We start from the raw sequence: 19042 nt of genomic DNA on the forward strand, positions 1-19042 counted from the left end.
CAGAGGCTGAGGGGTGACCTTATACAGGCTTATAAAATCATGAGCAGCATGGATAAGATAAATAGACAAGGCCTTTTCCCTAGTTGGGAAAGTCCAGAACTAGAAGGCATAGGTTTATGGTGAGAGGGGAAAGATGTAAAAGAGATCAAAGAGTCAACTTTTTCACACAGAGGGTGGTGCATTTAGGGAATGAGCTCCCAGAGGAGGTGGTGAAGGCTGGGATGATTACAGCATTTAAAAGGCATCTGAATGGGTTTACGAATATGAAGGGTTTAGAGAGGTATGGACCGGATCCTAGAAAATGGGATTGGATTAGGTTAGGATATCTAGTTGGCATGGACGAGTTGAACCAAAGGGTTTGTTTCCGTTCTGTACACCTCTATGACTCTATATTGTGGCTAACAAGAAGCAGAATGGCCTAAAACCTTGCTAATTATATTGGGACGGTGTATTTAAAATTGTTGCATTTTAAACCAATGTAGTTTCTAATACAGTGTGATCATAAATATTAAAATCAGATGGATATTTGGTTGCAGTCAAAAGCATCCTTGATGTCCCAAATATACCTTAGCCCTAACCCCAGAACACCTCTTATTTTGTTTCAGTCCTGAGGACTGCCTTAACATGTAGGTTTGAAGATATCTATTTTAATTGCACAATAGAAATTCCATTTTTCAGGTCTTTTTGTATCCTCTATTACATTTTCTTTTGTTTGGAAATGTACAGCAAGGCTGAGTGATAACAGTAGCAAATATCTGTGAAGCTAAAGGCAATGATAATGCACTTAATCTGGAGAATCCGCGACTATGTTGCCTCCATAAAACAACTTCCTTATTTTCAGTGGAAACGTAGCAAAGACCTAATGGAACTGGTAACAAAAAAAATTCTGAATAATGCACTTTCCTTGTATTAAATATATTACTATGTTGAAATGAACATGAATTCTCATTGTAAATGTCTTATGTTTAACCATTAGCCGCATACCTCTCACACGTGTATCCACATTGGCCTAGATTTTCAGCACATCAAGAGGATGGTGAAATGTGTTCTTCTGAGAAGATTCACTCTGAACCTGGCTGATTTCCAGTCTTGGAGCCATGTGCACAATCTTAGTAGAAACATCGATTCCATCAAGGGATTGGCTGAGATTAATGACAGCATTTATTGCTCACTACAACATTGCTGCTATATATTTTAAATTCTTAAAATATTTGCTGCTATAATTCCTTGAATGATTGGTCACAGTAACTCCCATAGATGTTTAGACTATTAAGAATTTAAATAATCTATACAGACAGTCACTGTTAAAGCCATATATGGAATCATATTTGTTGGTAAAAGCATTTGTAAGCCCAGAATTTCATATATCAGGGACTCTCTTACAGTCTATACTGTCTATACCAAGAAATGCCATACTGTATCCAATGTTTTTGTAGGTTAAATGGTAGAAGATACATCAGGTAATGTATTTTAATTGTTTCAACATCATAGTAATATAATCACCTTGTTACAATCAGACAAGAAGAGATAATTTAGCTTCCTTTTCCTTAACCCTTCTCAGCCAATGGTATTGTCTTTGATATACGGCTATTACACATTAATTAAGATGTCACGGTGATCAAAATTAAAGTTTTCTCAAATAAAAGAAGGAAGAATTGTATTACTTACTAACCCTGAGAAAAGTAATAAAATACAACATCAAAAACGTAAGGGAAAAATTTCAGCAGATCGAGCAGCTAAACACTGAGCATCTGAAATAACACCACAGAGGCCAGTTACCTGTCATCAAGTCATCCTTTATTTATACGTGGAGAGTCCTTGTCACTGATCCAGCCCCCTCAGAGCCAGCTGTCAGAAGTGTGCTGGATACTCGACACTCCTGTTCTTTTTTTTTCTTTTGTTTTCGGAAGAAGGAGCTCACTGGCAATGAAGGGCAGGACGTTGGAGATCACGACTCTCTGGGCCGTGACCTCCAAAGGGTCGACTGGCAAATGCGTCCCGCCCACAGTGAGCCCCCTCTCCACGGCCAGGTGGACCGCCTGCTCGGTCTTAAGAAAGAATACGGCCTTCCCGTACATGCGGGCCACAGCGACGATGGCCAGTGGGCCAACCACACTAGCCATGGCCTTACTGCAGGCCTTGATGGTCATGTTGGGATGGGGATAGGCCTTTACCCCCAGGCGTTTAGTCAGGTGCCTGAAGGGGGATGTGGCTGCTTCCGGGGTTGGGACGGCCAAGCCGAAGGCAGCGGCTACCCCGGCGTAGGTCCGGCTGGGCCCTGCGACCTTTGGGCTCGCCATACTCTGCTGCTGGAGGTGGGCCTTTGGTGGTAGTAGTGGCGGAAGTCCTGGGGTTGTGCCCAAGGCCAGTCACCCGAGGAGTGTCCCAGGCAGCGACGGTGGAAACCGGCCTCAGGCAACGGCAGTGGCAGAGGCAGAGGCAGGCTTCGGGTGAGTCCCAGGTAGGCCCTTGGTCACCAGTAGGGGCAGGCCTGTTGGGAGGGTCCCCAAGGCAAGTTCCAGGCAGCCCCAAAACTGAGTCCCGGGCAGCAGCGGTGGAGGTGGGCCGCAGGTTGCAGCAGTTGTGGAGGTTGTGGGGAGTGGCCTCAGGCGAATCCCAGGCAGCGGTGGTGACACTCCTGTTCTTTTCTTTTTGTTGTTAAAGACAATTTTATTTCTAATTTTACTGAAATATCTAAATAGCATCACTTGAAATCCATTCCAGAACCTTATTACACATCATCTGCTGCAGCAGGTGCATCACCACCCTTGGTATTTCGTGTATATGTGTGCTCTATGTTTGCACACCAACTTGATCATGCCTTTTGAAAGCAGCTCCTGGAGGGCAGCTCTAGCCAGTGAACCTCTGATTTTTAACCTTTCAGAGACAACAGCAGGCGTGATGAGTTTGTAGTTGGGTATCTCTTTCAACAGCTTATCGTATGTGGCTTTGTCAAACAGGATCAAGTTGTTCAGCTTGTCTCTTACTTTTCCTTTTGACCACTTCTTTTTCTTGACCTTGCCCCCAGTCTTGTTTACTGGATCTTTATCCTTTTTGCCTCCTTTGCCTCCATCTTTCTTCTTCTTATCATCTTTTGGAGGCATGTTGCTGCTTCAAGATGTCGGAGCCGAAAAGCGACACTCCTGTTCTTAGCTGTTAGCCAGGCCTCCCTGATTGGACCAGATTAATAGCCCCAAACAAGGAACTCATATTCCATGAGTTCCACCTGGCTGACCTCATTAGAATCACTAAACATCCATGAAGTGTTCTGAGTGTTCAGCAGAGCAGAACCGTGTTCCAACACAGCCTGCAAACCCATGGCCAAATCCTCCACTCTCCCAGTACTAGCAAGCCAGAGGATCAGCACTGGTTCAAAAGACAGTGGAGAATGGCATGCCAGGAACAGCACCAAATATATTTAAAATAAGTTGAGAGATGATCTCACTCTCTTCGGAGATGTTATACATTGATACATAGACTGAGGAGTAATTTCCTATCATAGTTACTTCAATAGGTTTTAAGCAGAATGTATGCTTCCAAATCAGACAAATATCTTTCCCTGTGGTCTCCCTGTTTTTCACTTTCCTTTTTCCTTACATCAAGCTGTTGGATCTCTCCCTCTCATGTCTCTCATTCCGCATTGAAACTCTGAGGACTTTGGCTCATCCTTAGTTGATGGTGATATGTTCAATTACAGCAACTATTTGTATCATCGATAGTCACAGGTAAGGTGATGGAAGACTGGAGGTTGGCTAATGTGATGCCACTGTTTAAGAAAAGTGGTAAGGACAAGACAGGGGACTATAGACCAGTGACCCTGACATCGGTGGTGGGCATGTTGTTGGAGGGAATCCTGAGGGACAGGGTGTATATGTATTTAGAAAGGCAAGGACTGATTAGGGATAGTCAACATGGCTTTGTGCAGGGGAAATCATGTCTCACAAACTTGATTGAGTTTTTTGAGGAAGTAACAAAGAGGATTGATGAGGGCAGAGCAGTAGATGTGATCTATATGGACTTCAGTAAGGCATTCAACAAGGTTCCCCATGGGAGACTGATTAGCAAGTTAAGATCTCACGGAATACAGGGAGAACTCGCCATTTGGATACAGAACTGGCTCAAAGGTAGAAGACAGAGAGTGGTGGTGGAGGGTTGTTTTTCAGACTGGATGTCTGTGACCAGTGGAGTGCCACAAGGATTGGTGCTGGGTCCACTTCTTTTCGTCATTTATATAAATGATTTGGATGTGAGCATAAGAGATATACAGAGGAATCTTGATTATCTGAATACCAATTATCTGAAAATTGGTCATGTCTTTTTGTGGTGAGTTGGTGTTCATGTATCCTGGTAGCTAGTTTTCTGCCTGTTTGTCCAATGTAGTGTTTGTTGCAGTCCTTGCACGGTATTTTATAAATGACATTTTTGCTTGTTGTCTGTATAGGGTCTTTCAAGTTCATTAGCTGCTGTTTAAGTGTGTTGGTGAGTTTTCAGCTACCATAATGCCGAGGGGTCTGAGTAGTCTGGCAGTCATTTCTGAGATGTCTTTGATGTAGGGGAGAGTGGCTAGGGTTTCTGGATGTGTTTTGTCTGCTTGTTTGGGTTTATTGCTGAGAAATCAGCGGACTGTGTTCAATGGATACCCATTCTTTTTGAATACACGGTATAGGTATAGCCACAAGAAGACATGGCCCTCTCTCACTAGTATCCTCACATACAGATGAGGAAGGACACCACTTCGACTGGGACAACACATCCATCCTAGGACAAGCCAAACAAAGACATGCATGAGAATTCCTAGAAGCATGGCATTCCAACTCGATCAACAAACACATCGAGTCAGATCCTATCTACCACCCCCGAGAAAAGGAACAGGAAGTGACTTCACCACAGGAAATAACATCACCACAGGAAATGACATCACCAGCCCAAAAAACCCAAACATATAAATAGAAAGCAGGAATTTTCAGCAGTGCTTCGCCTGAGGCCCACTGAAGATGTTACCTAGTAGGGTGATGAAATGTCTGGAAATGAACCTTAAAGCTCACCGAGCAAACCTACATTCAAAACCTCAACCTGAGCTACACATTTTCTCAAAACCCGCTACTTAAAATATGTTTACTCACTCTTTAGGCCACAATAACTATTTTGCCAAGTAGTTGTACATGTCTGAGACCTGTTCTTTAGTGCATTTTAATCAAGCATTCTTTCATGTCAATTGCTTCAGGAGTAGCAATCACTTTTGCATGCTTTCACCGGTATTCCAGGATCATGCCGTGCATTCTTCACTTGCAGATGATCTTTCAAAAGATCAAAAGTAAGAGTCAAGACATGTGTATCCTTCCCTCTTGGTCCTAAGGTTCCAGCTGATGGCCAAATCGTCCAATTCAGTTCCTTTAAAAAAAACTCTCATAAGTAAGGACACAAATATCTCAAGTGAAAATTGTCAACAATTAATCTCATTTACAGTTCCCTTTCACTTGATAAGATTCCATTTAATTATGCCTAAGATGCGTTATCCCCATTGCCAGTGTCGCTGGGATGACAGGTTTTTATTGTGGTCAAATAATTTCTTCTTAAACAATTCTTCCCATTTTATTAAATATATATGAAAACCCCTAGGCTTTTGTTTAAATTAAAATGTCAAAAAATTAAATTTATGTTTCCCCTTAGACATCAATTAAATTTCCCATTCCGTGCTTGAACTAGCAACCTGTATCAAGATATTTTATCAATCCCAATGATGGAAACAATTATGGTCGTTTTAAATGGTGTGTTTATATTGCAGGCACAAATAATCAAAGCCAATTTAATGTCCGCCCGTTCTCAAATAATGTCTGAGTAAAATTCCTGTGTTCCTGGCTTAGTTCTTGAAACCTGTTTGAAAACACAAAAATAAAATCCACTTTGGCTCAAGAAGAAGCTTAATGGGTTAAAAATGCCCAAGCGTGTATGAATTTAGAAATGTTCACTATTTAGTCCTGTCCAAATCACACACCTAAAAACCTGGAATGCAGAGGATACATTTTTTTAAAAGCTGTTAGCAGGAAGTTAATTCTCTGCTAGTCTGAGAAGGACAGGATCCATACAACCAGGTGACGTCATGTTGTAATTTTACATGTTTTGTTTTAAGAAACTGTCTAAATCGTCTGATAATTTCACTTAACAAAAATATTTTGCCTTAAAGAAAACCTTTTTTAAGCGCTTTCTGAAGACTACCCTCAAAAACCAACACAATTATACAGACAAAATTTTATCCATTCCAAATTTTGAGTTCAATTTGGATATTTTCCAAAATGCAGCCTATCTATATGCTTTGAGAAGCAGCTTCCCACAGCACAGGTTTTTTTAAAAAAATCATAATTGAAAACTGAAGTTTGTGCCACTTACTTGTTGCTAGTGATTCTACCTATGTTCAACTCAATGACAAGATGCCCCTGTACTGAACCCTGTCAAGACTTGTGGTGAGCCTTTAATGGAGTATTAGATTATCTACAGTATGGAAACAGGCCCTTCAACCCAACAAGTCCACACCGCACCTCCGAAGACTAACCCACCCAGACCCATTCCCACCTGACTAATGCACCTAAGACTATGGGCAACTTAGTATGGCCAATTCACCCGATCTGCACATCTTTGGATTGTGAGAGGAAACCGGACCAAACCCATGCAGACAGAGGGAGATTGTGTAAACTCCACATTGACCATCGCCCAAGGCGGGAATCAAACTCAGGCCCCTAACACTGTGAGACAGCGGTGCTAACCACTGAGCAACTGTGCCACCCATTGGCAGGGATCCTAGATAATGGTTATGAGGAGCATTAATTACTAAACTACTGGTCTCTTACAGCCATTGTATTAGGCAGAAGATGCCACTCTTCCGTCCACTCCCATTGCCAACAGCCCCACACGACCACCACAACTTCCATGACATTTATGCAGTTGCGGTCAGTTCACTCATCCAGACTGCCTGCCAGGACCTCATATCTATTGGACAATGGCACTGAGTGCGGTTCGTACAAAGATAAATTCTATATTCCAACACCTGCCTCACACACAGTCACAACTTCCTGTTTTTGACCATGGACCAAAGTTAATGTTAATATAAATGGTGTGACCATCTCCTGAAAAGCTGTACCCAGGTAACGCTCCCCCTTCTTGACGTATTGCAGCAACCCAGCTCAGACTCTTGCTTATAAACTCTGAGCCAAATTTCTTCAATGAACCAATGTTGCAAATATGGATACTGTGGGTCGTGCCAGGGTCCACTAGTTTTCACATACTACAGATGCAGCACATCTCCTGGACAGCTACCTCTGTTATATTTACTTAATTAATTTGTATGTTAAATATTTTAAAAATGAATTTTCTAACTTTACTTTTCAACTGTATTAATCTTCCACCAATTTAAACTACTTGGCCAATTTTAACAGACACAGATGAAATTCTGACTGATCATCTACCTGTTTTCCTGTCATGTTACAATTCAGCTCTGACAGGTAGAAACAGTTTGAACAGCTTCTCCACTGCCAGTTTTTATCTCCTGTCACTGCCATCCTTCTCTCAGACGTTCACTCTCATGGTCTATTTTAGAGTCATGCTGACTTGTTGCACACTCCTCCCTGTCAAGATGTGGCGTTACCCCACCATGTGGCATATATGGTATGCCTGGAAAAGTGTGACTATACAATTATGAAATCCTGACCAACAAAAATATTTTAATCTTATAGCTTGTGATTTCCTAGTAGCTAAGTGGCCTGCTATCATGAACCACTCAAAAGTGTATTACAAAACATCACTTAGTCACAGAGTCGTAGAGATGTACAGCACGGAAACAGACCCTTTGGTCCAACTAGTCCGTGCTGACCAAATATCCCAACCCAATCTAGTCCTATCTGCTAGCACCTGGCCCATATCCCTCCAAACCCTTCCTATTCATATACCCATCCAGATGCCTTTTAAATGTTGCAATTGTACTAGCCTCCACCAGTTCCTCTGGCAGCTCATTCCGTAAACATACTACCCTCTGCTTGAAAAAGTTGCCCCTTAGGTCTCTTTTATATCTTTGCCCATTTATTCTTAAACCTATGCCCTCTAGTTCTGGATCCCCACCCCAGGGAAAAAACTTTGTCTATTTATCCTATCCATGATTTTATAAACCTCTATAAGATCACCCCTCAGCCTCTGATGGTCCAGGGAAAACAGTCCCAGTCTATTCAACCTCTCTCTATAGCTCAAATCCACCTGGCAACGTCCTTGTATAGCTTTACTGAACCCTTTCAAGTTTCACAACATCTTTCTGATAAGAAGAAGACCAGAATTACACGCAATATTCCAAAAGTGGCCTAACCAATGTCCTATACAGCCGCAACATGACCTCCCAACTCCTGTACTCAATACTCTGACCAATAAAGGAAAGCATACCAAAAGTCTTCTTCACTATCCTATCTACCTGCAACTCCACTTTCAAGGAGCTATGAACCTGTACTCCAAGGTCTCTTTGTTCAGCAACACTCCCTCTGACCTTACCATAAAGTGTATAAGTCCTGCTAAGATTTGCTTTCCCAAAATACAGCACCTCGCATTTATCTGCCACTCCCCGACTTGATGGGTCATTGTTCATTCATCTTCAGCTGGAATTTGAGAGAGTTCCATTTCCTTTGAGATTGACTAGATAGGATCTCCGGTGGTGTGATTCCATTTGTGTATATTTGTAGAAGAATTTTATTGCAGTTTTGAATCATCACTCCCTTCTTAGTGCATTCTAAGGAAAAATGTTGATTTTGTAATATCACTACAGTTTTAACACCTATATCATTTCTGAGTCCTCTTGTTCTGAAGATTCCCTTAACATTCTTATTACTGCAATAGGTCTCCCATTTAAGTTCCACTAATAGGCTTTTAGATGTCCAGCCTTATTGCAATAGAAACATGTAAAGACCTTCCAGTCACTTTTTGGTTCTACCTTTTCTGCTCTATTACTTTGGTGTTCTTTTTTCTGTTCTATAAAATGCTTCTTTGGTCTAGGATATTTCATGACCAAGTAACTGACTCTACTTTCCTGATTTCTTTGGAATTCAAGTTTATAAACAAATTCTATCTACTTCATTTTCTCTCTTTCATTTAATTAGTATCTTTTCATTTCTCTTTCTCTCTCTAAGTCCAGTTTCTTAACTTCTGACTGTATTGTAGGTAGTTTCAGGTGTGAATCCCAATTTCAGGTTTCCTTCCTTCTAATTCTAAATGTTGGATAATCTTTTGAACTATCCTTATGAAATTCTGATTATTTTATCTTCAATTTATCTGCTGACTGACTCAAATTAGCTTTCAAATAATGCACTGTCGTGTCTTCCATTTCCTGAAAATCCTGAGCAACATTCAAAACCATCTTCAAATTCCATGCAACACACTTTACCACAATACGGCTTTTTAGTTTCCAGAATCACATGACCTATTATTCTAAAAAGAAAGGTACATATCCTTCCGAAACCCAATGAATTCACCACTAACCCTAATTACCCCATTTGGCATGATCCCAGCTGATGTTATTACTGGATAAGTCAGATTCCAGATTGAAATCGGACTTGAAATATCATATTTTGGTTATTTTATTAGTTTTATTAACATTTTCTTTCACTGAAACACAAACATGCAATACCTCAGATTTGGTTTAATCAACAAAGCATGTGTTTATTACAGAAAACAAATGAAGATAAACTAGAATAAACTATTTTTATATCTAACACGGGTATAAAAGTTTTGAAACATATGAAATACAATCCTATTAATCCCTGGAACACCCCTTTACAGTATTCACACCAGACAAAATTCCCTTCTCCATCACATCTGTAGAATTTACCTGACCATATGCTTTCATTTGCACTTTCTTATTGGCAGCCAACATAGTAACAGTATTTCACTGTGCAACCATACTGATTGATTCTGGCTACTCTAAAAGGAATGGTAGCTCTTATAATGTGTTGTCATCCCCAAATCTGAAAATGGTGGAATTCTCAAATTATTCAATTTTGTTCTTATGTTCATTATTAAGTGGCATTTTAACCACTCTTTCCACATATTTCAGATGTGCATCCACTGTCTAATACTGCACAATTGAAAGATTCTGCCACCAACATATTCATCATTGGGCTGAAATTATTAACAATATATTGCCCTATTTTTGATCCATTCTCCATTTTCTTCCTCTGAATCTTCTGTTTCGTGTTTGGTTTTGCATGCTCTTTATTAAACCATTTGGACAGACAGTACTCTGAATCACCCCTGAAATATCAATTGACTATACCCTGATCATTTCTGAGGTTCATTCATTTGTTGTAAGTTCCAGTTCTGTTCACCTCTCACAGTATTTATGTCCTCATTTCTTTCAACAGCCCATCAATATTGTGTCCTTTACTTTCAGATGTAAGACTATTGTGGCATAAAAAATGCTAGAAGGGAATGCTTTCCAAAGAATATTTTCAGTAATTCTGACACTTGTTCTATCAGCTTGCTTATCTGAAACTGCCATTGAAACTAGAAATTGGTCTAAACTTGATACTTTGGCACAACCTAATTAACTGAAATGGTAACATAGTTTGGGAATTTATAAATAGATTTTCCACATAATTTGTTGAATTCTATTGTGTACTCTTCTGTGAGACTACCTTCACTCTTTCTGAATTTGCTATTGACAAGATTAGCATTTTTGGCCATCCCTAATTGTCCAGGACCTTTCAGAGGGCAGTTAAGGGCCAACCACATTACTGTGGGCCTGGAATCACATCTCGGTCAGACCAGGTAATGATGTCAGATTTCTCTCCCTGAAGGACATTGGTGAACCAGGTAGACTTTTGCAACAATACATAGTAGTTTCATGGTTACCATTGTAGCAATTAGCTTCATTTATCACAGTTATCAATTGAATTTAAATTCCATGGACTTCCATTGGTGGATTTGAATCAACATGCCCAGAAAAATATGGGCTGCTAGATTGCTATTTCAGTAACATTACTGCTATGCCACCACCTTCCTAGTAACTAGGAAAAGGACTGATCTTAAATCATACCTGTAGGTAATACTGAAATCCAGCAACTCTGTCACATTGTCAATCCTTGGTATTAGATTATACATAAAGGAGGGATAGGCTTTTCCAATAGAAGAGTCAATGTCATCCTGCTGCTGTTAATTTACCAATGAAGGTGTTACCTTGAGCATGACAGCTCTGACTACTGTGTGAGAATAAAGTAAGTATTGTGGGATGCCTCAGGGTCACAGGGATGCAGTAGTATAAAATAAAAGGTTAGAAATTATTGTTGCTGATATTGGTAGGAAAATACTTAATGCATTTGTATGACATTCCTTTGTCCACTAATTCAACAGAGGTGCTAACCAGTTCATTTTAAATGGACTAATGTGTCTGATAAAATAATAGAGAAATGTTATTTGAATGCATTAAGTATTAGTCTGCTCACATTGTCAGTCTCAGAGAATTTTGGATGTTCACCATTAAAAAAAATGGCACATACAAGATGTGTGTGTGTGTGTGTGTGTGTGTGTGTGAAAGTCCACTTACTCTTCCTTGTTCAGATAGGGTACAAAGTTGCTGATGCAGAATCTTATGGATGGTTTATCAAAAATCTTTGTGTACAAATGAATATAATCACTGAACCAAGGCTGACAACAAGAGTTATACACGGGAGATTCACATGAACTAATATGTACCCTGACTTGTTTAGACATACAGATTTTTAAAATGCTAATACAGTCTTAAAAGAAATAAGTAATTTTAATACGGATTATGATTCTTTAAAATTGATTTTCAGTGATCCCTATGCACTAGTGGATTTGTCATACAGATATATTCCAAACAATGTAAGCAAAAAGCTCTCATTATTTTACATGGAATGTTACAATGTATGGATACACAGCAAAGGCATAACTTTTTAAAATTACTTCTCACAAGTCTAAATCTAAGTGTACTGTTTATTACCCAAACCATTTGGGAAGGTACTTGTAAGTTGCTTTCTTGAAACTCTGCAAGTTATGGCAGTAGGTACAGAGACAGTGCTGTTAGGAAGCGAGTTTCTAAGGGAAGGCAGACCAGCCCCAGACCAGATCCACCACCCATCCCATATAATCCCCCACTGCCAGCCTACTCACAGAATTGACTCCCACTGTCCAGTAGCCTGACTTCCCCCCTATGAATCAAATACCTCCCTACCTCAGCTGGCCTGATCCCCCACACTAATGACACACAATAGCCCCATTCCAATTCACTGGCTTGATATCCTCGCACCCACACCCCCTCTCCCCCACCTCCACATCTGGATAATACCTTCAAATGACTAAACACCACACTCCCAACCTACCCTAAGCGCTATGTCAGATATCTGATACACTGACACCTTGTTCATTTGGCACCCTGCCACCTGGCACCTACATACTTGGCACACTGATAATATAGTGGCAATTGTCCCCATATCAATCTTAAAATTAATGAAATGTCCATTGCCAAAATGTTTGACTTGGATTACCTATTTCCCCCAGAAGACCTTTCATCTTCTATTTTTGTATCTTTACTCAATTAATTGTTTGGTTTTTCATTGGAACTTTGTTGTTCGGTAACTGTCTTAACTTCTACACATTTTCTTACACCTTGACTTAGAGGTGACGCATTCTTTTTTAATAGCTGAGTGCTGCTTGTGCCAGTGAGATTTCTTTTCTCCACAGTGTTAGCACTAACTCTTAGTTTCTGCTGTCTGGTCAACTCTCATTTCTCACATGTGCCTTTCGGGTCATTGTACTTTGGGAACTGAATGGATTCTGATTATCTGTGATCAGGCTGATTTCTTATAATTAATCTCTGATTTTTTCAAACTTCTGCTCCACTTTTGATCTGGATGGTTTTCTCTAAAGTTAAAGCTTCATTGGATTCTAATTAATCTGGCAAAGATTCATCAGTAATTCCAACAGCAATTCTGTCTTTTACAAATGTTGGATTTAAATCCATAATCACATTTCTCCACCAATCTGTGGAGATCATTAATGAAATTACTTTCCGAATGCTCTGGATGCTGTACTCTTCTATTAAATCTTGCCAATTAAAGAGTTGTTAAAAGCTTGCTCAACTTTATCAAAAGTATCAGGGTGTTATTTTATGTTTTGTCTGTTTCAAAGGCCAATATCCATAATTAGAACGAGTCAACAAAAGACTTGCAGATATTTACAAGGGCTTTATTACAAAACTAAAATGCAGCTCAAAGATGAGTTTCCATGTTTTCCTTCCACTGTCCAGAAGCCAACTCCCCACAGGGGCAGAATTCAGCTCTTGACATTTTTTTTATTCATTAATGGGATGAGAGTGTCATTGGCTAGGCCAGCATTTATTACCCATCCGTTTTGACCAGGGGGCAGTTAAAAGTCAACAACATTGCTGTGAATCTGGAGTCACATGTAGGCTAGACCAGATAAAGATGGCAGTTTCCTTCCCTAAAGGACATTAGCGAAACAGATGGATTTTTCCAACAATCAACAATGGTCATCATTGTACTCTTAATTCCAGATATTTATTGAATTTAAATTCCACCATCTGCTGTGGCAGGATTCAAACCTGGGTCCCTGAATGTTATCTGGATCTTTGGATTACCAGTCCAGTGATAATACCACTAGACCATTATTTTATATTTAAATTTCTAATCGACCTGTTCAGACATGTTATGATACATATCTGGAGCAGATGGGGCTTGAATCCAGGCCTTCAATCCAGAAGAACCTGTCAGAGTTCCACTCCTTTTTTCCATATCCAGACATTCCTTTATACATAACTGAACATTATTTTTTTCCACCATCAAATCACCCATGTTTCTACTTAAGTGAAACATTTATTAGCATTCCCTAACAGAGTTAGTGGAGAATTCCAATCTTTTTTCTCTTTTTTTACAAACTGAAGTGTTTTTACACACCAGTGAACATTTTGTTCCACCACAAAATCACCTGTGTTTCCTTTCTCCTTTATCCTCCAATGCTAAATCACTGTTATTTCCAAACTAATTATCAAAGCCTATCTGGAGTAATGCAATAACCCCAAAGATGAGGGAAAGAGGGAAGGGACTAAATCAAAATGGAGTTGAAGGGGAAAATAAGGCAATCCAACTTCTGTGGTACCCACCTCTCTCTAAAGGCATTACGACATACATTCTCCCTCACCAAGAACATCTAGGCGAAAGTTCCACTCTTCGGGTTTTGCATCCAGAAGTGTTTTGCACATAATTGAATGTTTTTTTTCCATCAACAATTCACTGGAGTTTCCCTTTACCTTCCATCTCAAACTCACCCATGTTTCCATCTAAATTACAATTGACATGCAAAGCCCATCAGTGATAGCGCAGTGACACCAACCAAACAATAGAAAAGGTAGGGAAAGAGGGAGGGAACTCAATCAAAATGGTGTTAAAGGAGGAAAGAGAGTTCCACTCTTTTCCTTTTATCTTTTCTTATGTTCAGAAATGCTTTCACGCACAACAGAATGATTTTTATCCCATCACCAAATGTCCTGCATTGCTTTTTGTCGTTAACCTCCACCAATAAATCACTCTCCAGTTAATCAAATTACTTGCAAAACCCAGCAAGAGCAATGCATATTTCATTCCTTCCTTTCTTTTATACTCAGATGTGCTGTTACACACAACTGAAGTCGTTTTACTCCCCGTCATCAAATCACTTGTTGTACTTGTTCATTTATTAACCACCTAAAGCACCGCTCTTTTGTTTGTTCATTGATAGCATGTGGGCATTACTGGCTAGGTCAACATTTATTGCACATCTCTATTTTTTAACAGTCAATTCTTGATTGACATACAGATGTAGACCAGACTGGGTAAGGATGGCGGATTTTCTTCCCTAAAGGACATCAGCGAAACATTTTATTTTCCAGACAATCAACAGTGGTTACACCTGGTCACTATATCTTTAGTGCAGATTATTACTGAATTCAAATTTTACCATCTACGTGGCTGGATTTGAAACCATATCCTCAGAATGTTGACTTGAGTTTATGGTTTACTAATTCAGTGGACATTATAATTACAACGTCACATTCCTCAGTGATTTTGCAGAGATGAATTGCTATTTGTAGCACTTCTAATGATTGCTTATGGTTTGAATAAAGATTCCTTTCTCTTTAGTGGCTTTACTGCATGAATATGGTTGTCTGTGAATTAATGAATTCTTCTTAACCATTGTTTCTGTTATGTTTCTTCTGACTCCAACTGTGACCTCAATAGTTTGCTTACAAACATCTATTTGTTTAAGATTTTCATTGCCCAACATTGCTTTAATTGCTCGAGCTTTATTACATACCAGTTCTGTGACCCCATTTTCAAATCACTTCTGGGGTCATTGATTTCCCTTACTGTAGCAGAGCCTAGTAGTGTCTGCTCCCTATGGTCACAACACTCACTCTGAGCTGCAAATGCCTTGCTTTCGTCTAGATTTAATAGACTGCAAATGTGCCATTTTTCAAAAAAAATTGTATTCTCCTTGTTAATCAGGAATTTTAACCTCTGATGTCTATTAATTCTCCAATCTAGAACTGTCAAGTATTGCTTGTGCTCCAACTCCATGTAGCTTCCAGCTCACATTGTTTATTTGCCTCTCTTTCCAGGTCTGACATGATTTTCTTTGGATCATAGAATCCCTGCAGTGTGGAGAGAGGCCATTTGGCCCATCAAGTCTGCACTGACCCTCCAAAGACCATCCCAACCAGAATCATGCCCCCTCCCCTATCCCCATAACCCTGCATTTATCCTGCTAATCCACTTAGCCTGCACATTCCTGGACACTACAGAGCAATTTAGCATGGGCAATCCACCTAACTCGCATCTTTGGATTGTGGGTGGAACCAGAGCACCCAGCAGAAACCCGTGCAGAGACGGGGAGAAGATGCAAAAATCCACACTGCTAGTCACTCAAATTTGGAATTGAGCCAAGCTCCCTAGCTCTGTGCAGCAGCAGTGCTAACCACTATGCCAGTATGCTGTCAATGGCAAGCACTGTCAACCACATTTCCCTTGATGCTAGATTGTCCTTTGTTGATTCTTATGATTTGTCCACTGTTTGCTGGCTATTTGCACAGAGTGCTCTTACATTGGTATCTGGAAAGTTTGTCTGGGTTTGCTAGAATTTGTGCTGTACAGCTAAATCAAATTGTAAACCCACAGCTGCCATCATGTTATAATGGTGCAGCTGAATTGTATCCTTAGATGACCATGCTAATGTCATGTGGTTCTTACTGCAGTCTCCTTGATGAAATATACATTTCTGTCATCATCCTTGTTTTAATTTGGGATCTGAAAGGTCTATTTTGATCCATATGGAACAGGAACATCACTTGGTAGTCTAATGGAAAGAGGCCCTTGATTTATTGCATGACAGCAATGGTATATAAATTGCATTATTAGAATGTACATTGCTACTAAGTCTGTTGGGAAACCTAGGCTAAGAGATCAATCCCCTTCAAGATCAGAGGATGTTTTGCCTTTCTCCACCAAGTTCTTGTGACATCATCAGATTCTGACATGGTCTCCTGAAATCCTCATTAACCAGGATTGATTTATTGAGGATGATGTTGTTAGATTAAGGGATATGATGTGCCAAGAGTTTATATAATGGTTGAATATAATGTGCTTAGTGTTTGAATGCAATTCTGCTGCTTCTAATGACCCATGGTGCCTCATGGTTGCTAGTTTTGAGCTGCTAGATCTGTTCAAAATCCCATTTAGCAAAGTGATAATTGTGCACAATATGATGGATGGTATCTTCACTGTGATCATGAGACTTTGTGTCCAGGAGGACTGCAATGGTCAGACTCACTAATCCTGTCATAGGTGCATCTGCAGTAGGTCAAATGGAGAGGATGATTTCAAATAGGCTTACCCTCTTTTGATTTTTCCCTCTCTAGCTGCTGTAGGTGTAGTTTGGCAAATATGTCCTTCAGGACTTGGCCAAATTAATCAGTGATGGTGTGATCAACCCACTCTGTATTAGGCAGTGACAATCCTTACCTAGAATCCTTCCTGTGCCCTTGCTATCTTCAGTGTTTCTTCTAAGTATTAATTAACACAGTAAAGCTGTGATTCATCAGTTGTCAGAAAACAGCTTCCTGATGAAGGGCTTATGCCCGAAACGTCGAATTTCCTATTCCTTGGATGCTGCCTGACCTGCTGTGCTTTAACCAGCAACACATTTTCAACAGAAAACAGCAAGTGGTGAGCAGAAAGAGATTACCATGCCCATGTTTAACTTGCTGCTAGGAGACTTCATGGGAAGCAGACAGTGAATGTTAAGGACGCCCAGGACACTCCCTCTTGAAAGTATACAATTGCACTTATCTCTAGAGGATCTGTCAGGTTTGTTGGACTGAATATATTGGATATACCAGAGGGTGATGGTGTTGTATCCAAATAATTGTTTTTTCTCACTGAGGACAAATTGTTATGATCAGAAGCAGGAACTTGCTGATTTTTTCCCTCCCTCATCTAGTTCAATGGCTTTATCACACATTTAGTGAGACTTACATAGAGTGTACTCATCCAATTCCTTGATACTTTGCCTCATAACCCACTTTGTTATAATGGTTTGCAATAAAATAATGTTCATGATGACACGTTTGAGTAAATGAGTTTCTCAAAGATATGTAGAAGCGAAGTCACAGCTTAGTTTGAGCTGACATTTACCTTAAACAAGCTAAAATAATTATAAGCCTTCAGTCCTTTTTTCAATTTGTTAGTTTCTGAATGTTTTTTCAAGAATGATTCTGATTTTCTTTGGTGTTGGTGCAGTTGCTATCAAGAGATCCTTTTAAGATGTTTAATTCAGCTCAATGCTGAGATTATTGACAACAAGGAAATGTGAAAGATCCAAGTTAAATTTAAAATGTTATGGACATGCAGAGTGAAGGAGAGGAATAAAGGTAAGTAGATTTTGGAAGATTGCCTGACTGGAGACAAAAGATCATCTCAAAGAACTTTCCAACCATGTTCTTCCATTCATTTTTCTAATTTATGATTTAGCAATAGCAAGAAAAAATGTTGTAAATTTCAGAGTTCAATGCACTTCACTAAAATGGCATATTTAACGTTCAAGTTTTTCCAACTCTCCTTGTAGTAAGCACACTCCAATTCAGGCAACAGCCTGATAGAGTTCTTTTGCAACCACTCCAAAGCTTCCACATCCTTCTGAAAGTGTGTTGACCGCAACTGTATTCATCGCTCCAAATGTGGCTGAACTAAAGTCTTACACAACTGCAACACAATTTGCCAACTTTTATGCTCATTTATCTAATCGATAAATGTAAGCCTTCCTCACCACCTATTCCACTTCCTAAAAATTGATTCACGGGATGTGGATGTCACTGGCCAGGCCAGTATTTGGTGCACATCTCTCATGCCAGTAGGCAATTACAGTCAACTACATTCCTATGGGTCTGGAGTCACACATAGGCCAAACCAGGGAATGACAATTTCCTTACTAAACTTTCCTTCCCTAAAAGACATTGGTTAATGAAATGGATTTTTCTGCCAATTAGCAACAGCTTCATGGTCATCATTAGACCCTTAATCCCAGATTTTGTTTTATTGAATTCAAAATTTTCACTATCTGCCATGGCGAATTTGAACACTGGTCCCCAGGACATCACCTAGGTCTCTGGGCTACTAATCCAGTGATAACACCAAAAGGCCTTTGCCTCCCTTGGTGTTGCCTCTTTCAGGGAACTATTGACTTGAACCCCAAGTTCCCCTTACATCAATGCCCCTAAGGGTCCTGCCACTTACTGTATACTTCCGTTTTGCATTGGACCTGGCAAAATGCATCACCACACATTTCTCCAGATTAATTCCCAGCTGCCATTTCTCCGCCTGACTTTCCAACTAATCTATATCCTGATGTATCCTTTGACAATGTTCCTTGCTATCTGCAGCTCCACTAATTTCTATGTCATCCGCAAACTTACCATTCACATCACCTACTTTTTATCTAAATCATTCCT

General features: G+C 39.9%; 1 protein-coding gene across 1 annotated transcript; it reads right to left on the bottom strand.

The window, feature by feature from the left end:
- Nucleotides 1-2671: 2671 nt before the first annotated feature.
- On the bottom strand, nt 2672-3130 carry LOC132819382 (small ribosomal subunit protein eS25-like). The gene has a single exon (XM_060830864.1). The coding sequence runs from the start codon at nt 3102-3104 to the stop codon at nt 2760-2762; it is 345 nt and encodes a 114-aa protein (XP_060686847.1). The 5' UTR covers nt 3105-3130; the 3' UTR covers nt 2672-2759.
- Nucleotides 3131-19042: the final 15912 nt, after the last annotated feature.

Source organism: Hemiscyllium ocellatum, chromosome 10 (assembly GCF_020745735.1).
Source record: "Hemiscyllium ocellatum isolate sHemOce1 chromosome 10, sHemOce1.pat.X.cur, whole genome shotgun sequence".
In the NCBI taxonomy this organism is placed as follows: Eukaryota; Metazoa; Chordata; class Chondrichthyes; order Orectolobiformes; family Hemiscylliidae; genus Hemiscyllium; species Hemiscyllium ocellatum.

Bases quoted from the DNA above. Each gene is read 5' to 3' on its own strand.
- LOC132819382 (XM_060830864.1), bottom strand. From the start codon at position 3,104: ATGCCTCCAAAAGATGATAAGAAGAAGAAAGATGGAGGCAAAGGAGGC.